Here is a 4,493-nt window from a genome sequence, read left to right on the forward strand (position 1 = left end):
GATAATGTTTAGTGTTTACTATTGTACATAAGTGAAAAAAATGGTTGAAGTAAATAAAATTTGACTTTAAAAAGGTAGAAGGCTATCATTGTTATATACGAAAAAGATTCTATATGTCAACCCATTAAAACACCATAAGTATATGTCTCATCTTAATTCTTAGGTACTAATGATTTGTTTAGTAGACGATGATAAATTATGGTTATGATAATCAATAATATTGTGAAGGAGACTTCTTGCTATTGTTCATGGTGATACTTGTCCAATAGAAAATGTATCAAGGATTATGTCTCAAAGGACGAGGCAGAGCATGCTCGAAACGAATCACTTTCTTTTGAGAAATGTCAAGCTATGCAGGCAGGTCCCCAAGTTGCATATAGATTTGTGACTACAAGCACTCTAAGAAACTTCAACGACTGAAAGAACAAAAAGAAAAATTTATGTACAACGAAGTTTCTCTAAGACTGTTACAACAAGATAAAACACATAGAAGTTTAGCAAAACAGGACTATAGGCGTGACAAGGTTATGGTTTGGTCTATTTGATGATCATTTTTCAAGGTTAATGCGTTGGATTTCTTTGCCTCATCCCTCAATATATCCTTTTTTGGTTTCCCAGTGGCGGTTTTAGGTATCACTTCTAGAAACACTACTTTCTTAGGTACCATATAGTGTGGAAGGTTACTCCTACAATGCACCAAGATCTCTTGCTCCGTCAAATTCTCATTTTTCACTTTCTTCACTACAAAAGCACAGGGGCTTTCACCCCAGCGTGGGTGAGGCATTGCCACAACCGCTGCATCCAACACCTTCGGATGGCGGAAAATCACTGTTTCCACCTCCACACTGCTAATATTCTCCCCACCGGATATAATCACATCTTTCAATCTGTCTTTTATCTCTACATACCCATTAGGGTGAATGACACCCACATCACCTGTATGAAACCATCCATCCTTAAAAGCCTTAGATGTTTCTTCCTCATTTTTTAGATATCCCTTCATTATACCACTACCACGGAGTACAATTTCCCCTTTTGATTTGCCATTGCGAGGCACGCTTTGCTTTGTTTTCATGTCCATAACATCAACATCTGCCATGCTGAGGACACCAACTCCTTGACGCGCCTTTAACCGTGCTTGATCGTCATTTGGTAAAGCTTCCCACTGATTTTGCCACTCACACACTAAAGCAGGCCCTGTTGCCTCTGTGAGCCCATAAGCATGCATCACATGAAACCCCAACTCTTTCATCTCCAGCAGCAATGCAGCAGGCGGAGGAGCCCCACCGGTAAGGATTTGAACATGAGATTTAATCTGAACACGCTCATGTGGTTTTGCCTCGCGAATAATGTTGAACACAATAGGTGCGCAACACATGTGTGTAACCCCATGTAATGCAATGCTACGATAGATCTCGGAAGCAGTTGTTTTCCTGATACAAACATTAGTCCCACCTCGAGCAGCAACCCCCCATGTAAAGGTCCATCCATTGCAATGAAACATGGGTAAGGACCACAAATAAACAGGTTCAGTTCCCATCTCCCACCCTAACACCATGCTTAGAGTGCTAAGATAGGCTCCGCGATGACTGTAAACCACTCCTTTTGGTGCAGATGTTGTACCAGAGGTGTAATTGAGAGCTATTGGATCCCACTCATCGTCCAGCTTAACAGGCATAAAATTGGGATTCCCAATTGCAATCAATTGTTCATATTCCAAAACATTATGACGACGCTCAAGATTGAAGCTTAAGGGCAAATCAACATCCACCAAAGGAAGAGAGGACTCAGTCACCAAATCGCCGTTGCTTGTCATTAATAGTTGCTCGTATTTGAGCTCACCTTGTCTGATATCTCCACCATTGTTTTCCATGGGAAAACCAATTTCATTGATGAGAATTATGGATGGTAAGAATGATGGTTTCTCTTCGGTCTTCAGAAGGCGCAACGCTTGACAAGCCAAAGAAATGTACTCATAGTCTACAAACAGAATCTTAGCTTCTGAATGGCAGAGGATAGTTTTGATAGTTTTAGCATCCAACATGCTGTTTATGGTGTTTAGCACACATCCAGCCATTGGCACTGCAAAATGCATCTCATATACTGCTGGTATGTTTGGGGCCAAGACTGATACCTGAAATCAATAACATATAGTCTGGTAAGTGATCATTATAAGCAGGGGAAGATATTAGTTTGTGCCAATTATATTCAGTACTACCATTTATTTCATTGGAGGACTTATATAACATGGAAACATCACGTTTTACAAATGGAAACGCTTTTAAAATTAGGAAACCTCGATTCCTAAACATTTTCCATCTTCATTAACATGAAATTGGTACTGCCTTCGTGGCTCATATTGATAAAAAAAAACATGAAATTGGCTGTTAGGGACTTTAGAGTGAGGGAGTGGAAACATATATTGGAAATAGCATATCTTAGGTTCAATAGTTTTTCGTGCTTTATAGTTAAAGAACTTTAAGCACACATTCACGTTACTGTATACTATATTTGCATGAAAGATTTTATCTAAACAAACACAAGCCTGCCATCATTCTCTTATTTCTCGATTTCAAAACATAAAGTCTATAGGAAAACGACTAATATTATTCGGAAAAAAACAAACATGTATTTTTGTTGAAGCTATGATGTATTGCGCACATCACATGTGAGTGTCTCATATTGATTAAATAAGACAGATAGGTTCACTTTATAATGCAAAGGGGTTACTCCCCTTATTGCCATATGATTTTAAGGTGGAACCTCCTTTGTGTTGTGAAGTTAACGCTAAATTTAACATTTCCCTTTAACCATTAATTTATAAATTGGTGATCAGAAATGGATCTACAACTTTGGAATGCGAGGAGGACATGGGCCAGAAGTTGGTGGATATCTTTCATTGGGATCTACGACTTTGGTGGCAGACACAGGAGCTGTCCGTAAACAGTTTAGGATCATGGCACAGAAATTTAGTCATAACTTTGAGATTTCTATAAAGAGTTGATAGCTCTAGTTATCAGTCTTCTAAATGAAAGACCAGATCATAATATAATACGGGCCCACGAATTCTTGCCGATATGACGATAATATATTTCCTTGGTCTGTGCTCCTTGTGCTTTTTTTTACTTAAATGAAAGGCCCCCCAATTTCCTTGGTCTGGGCTCCTTGATTTTCTTTGCAAGTGAATGTTCCCTCAGGCAACACATGATTTTTTAACATTTCATCATGTTTTATATTAGGAAAAATATAATAATATATATTTGTTTTAATATACTATTTTTGTATTTTTTTAGTTGCATTATTTGCTTTTGTGTCACTATTTATCAACCAACTTTGTTAAACTATCTCACATCATTATATAAGAAATAAAACATAGCCAAATGGAGTCTTTGTTAAACGTTTATTGTTATATCTTAAGAGCGTTGCTTCACTTTAATTACGAAGATAAGTTTCAAGTGAAAGATATCCTAATAACTTATAAAAATGAATTTTAATAAATTTTGATAATTTTTTTTTTGAGGGAAACAGGTAATAATATTATTAGGAAATATCAATGTCCATCAAGGTTAATAAGTCCTGATATATACCTTCAACAAAATTTAAGTGAACACAGAGGTAATAATAGGCAATAGAAATAAAATTCATTTATTTCAAACGAGTATAGCGGGTGAATCGGATAACTAAAACAAGCAACTGACAATAAGTGGGTGGCCCACAAAGGTAATAATAGGCAATAGAAATAAATGAATTTTAATAAGTCGAGTAAAATTTGGGTGAAGTTTGAAGAGAACGCACATACATATAAAATCAATGTTTACAAGTTTAGCGGGTGAAATTAGATAAATTAATCAATAGAATTAGAAAGAATAGAATGAATAAAGCACTGACCACATCGTTCTTGGAAAGACGAAGCTGGGAGTGAAGGGAAGAAGCAAGGCGACGGCAACGATCATAAGTTTCACTCCAAGTGAAACGAGATTGACCATAGATTATAGACGCACGATCTGCATAACACATTGCAGCTCTTTTCAAGAAAGTTATTGGTGTAAGAGCTGCATAATTTGCATCACACTTGCTTAACTTGTCCATTCTTAGTTTTGCTTGTTGGAGGTTTAGTGCGTGTAATAGCTTAGCTATGTATATATATATATATATAAATGGGAGGTGGGGAAAGAAATTGAACGAGAAAGATACAAGGCAAGAGAGTAATTTTCTTTACTTTTTGAGTGTAATGGACATGTAATATAGAAGAAGTTGCCATGGTTTATATAAGGAACTTTCAATTGAAAGTCAGGTGGGGGCCAGGATGTGGGTCGTCGTTCAAGTCTTTATTCAAAGAATAGTTTTATTCAAGTCTATTATTTCCCCAGGCTAATTTGTTCATTAACTCCTTTTTTTAGGCATAGTAAAACCGGTTCTTCAGAGCTTAGTTCCGGCCACATCATGATCAACCCATGTTGCACACCTGCTATAGATGGGTGGGCCTCCCTACA

The 4,493-nt window shown here is 37.0% G+C and overlaps 1 protein-coding gene across 1 annotated transcript; it reads right to left on the minus strand.

The window, feature by feature from the left end:
• Positions 1 to 220: 220 nt before the first annotated feature.
• Positions 221 to 4,231, minus strand: LOC104891259 (trans-cinnamate:CoA ligase, peroxisomal). Its single transcript, XM_010676927.3, has 2 exons — positions 3,889 to 4,231; positions 221 to 2,134 (listed from the first exon to the last, which is right to left on the minus strand). Exons 1-2 carry the CDS (start codon positions 4,087 to 4,089, stop codon positions 509 to 511), a joined length of 1,827 nt encoding a protein of 608 aa, XP_010675229.2. The 5' UTR covers positions 4,090 to 4,231; the 3' UTR covers positions 221 to 508.
• Between the last annotated feature and the right edge of the window lie 262 nt (positions 4,232 to 4,493).

This window comes from Beta vulgaris, chromosome 4 (assembly GCF_026745355.1).
Source record: "Beta vulgaris subsp. vulgaris cultivar EL10 chromosome 4, EL10.2, whole genome shotgun sequence".
Lineage (NCBI taxonomy): Eukaryota > Viridiplantae > Streptophyta > Magnoliopsida > Caryophyllales > Amaranthaceae > Beta > Beta vulgaris.

What these genes read in the sequence shown, in the direction of transcription:
- LOC104891259 (XM_010676927.3), bottom strand. Translation starts at nt 4,089, where the DNA reads ATGGACAAGTTAAGCAAGTGTGATGCAAATTATGCAGCTCTTACACCA. An exon ending in GTCTTTCCAAGAACGATGTG is followed by an intron (nt 2,135 to 3,888) that starts GTCAGTGCTTTA and finishes TATTGATTTCAG; the next exon opens with GTATCAGTCTTGGCCCCAAA.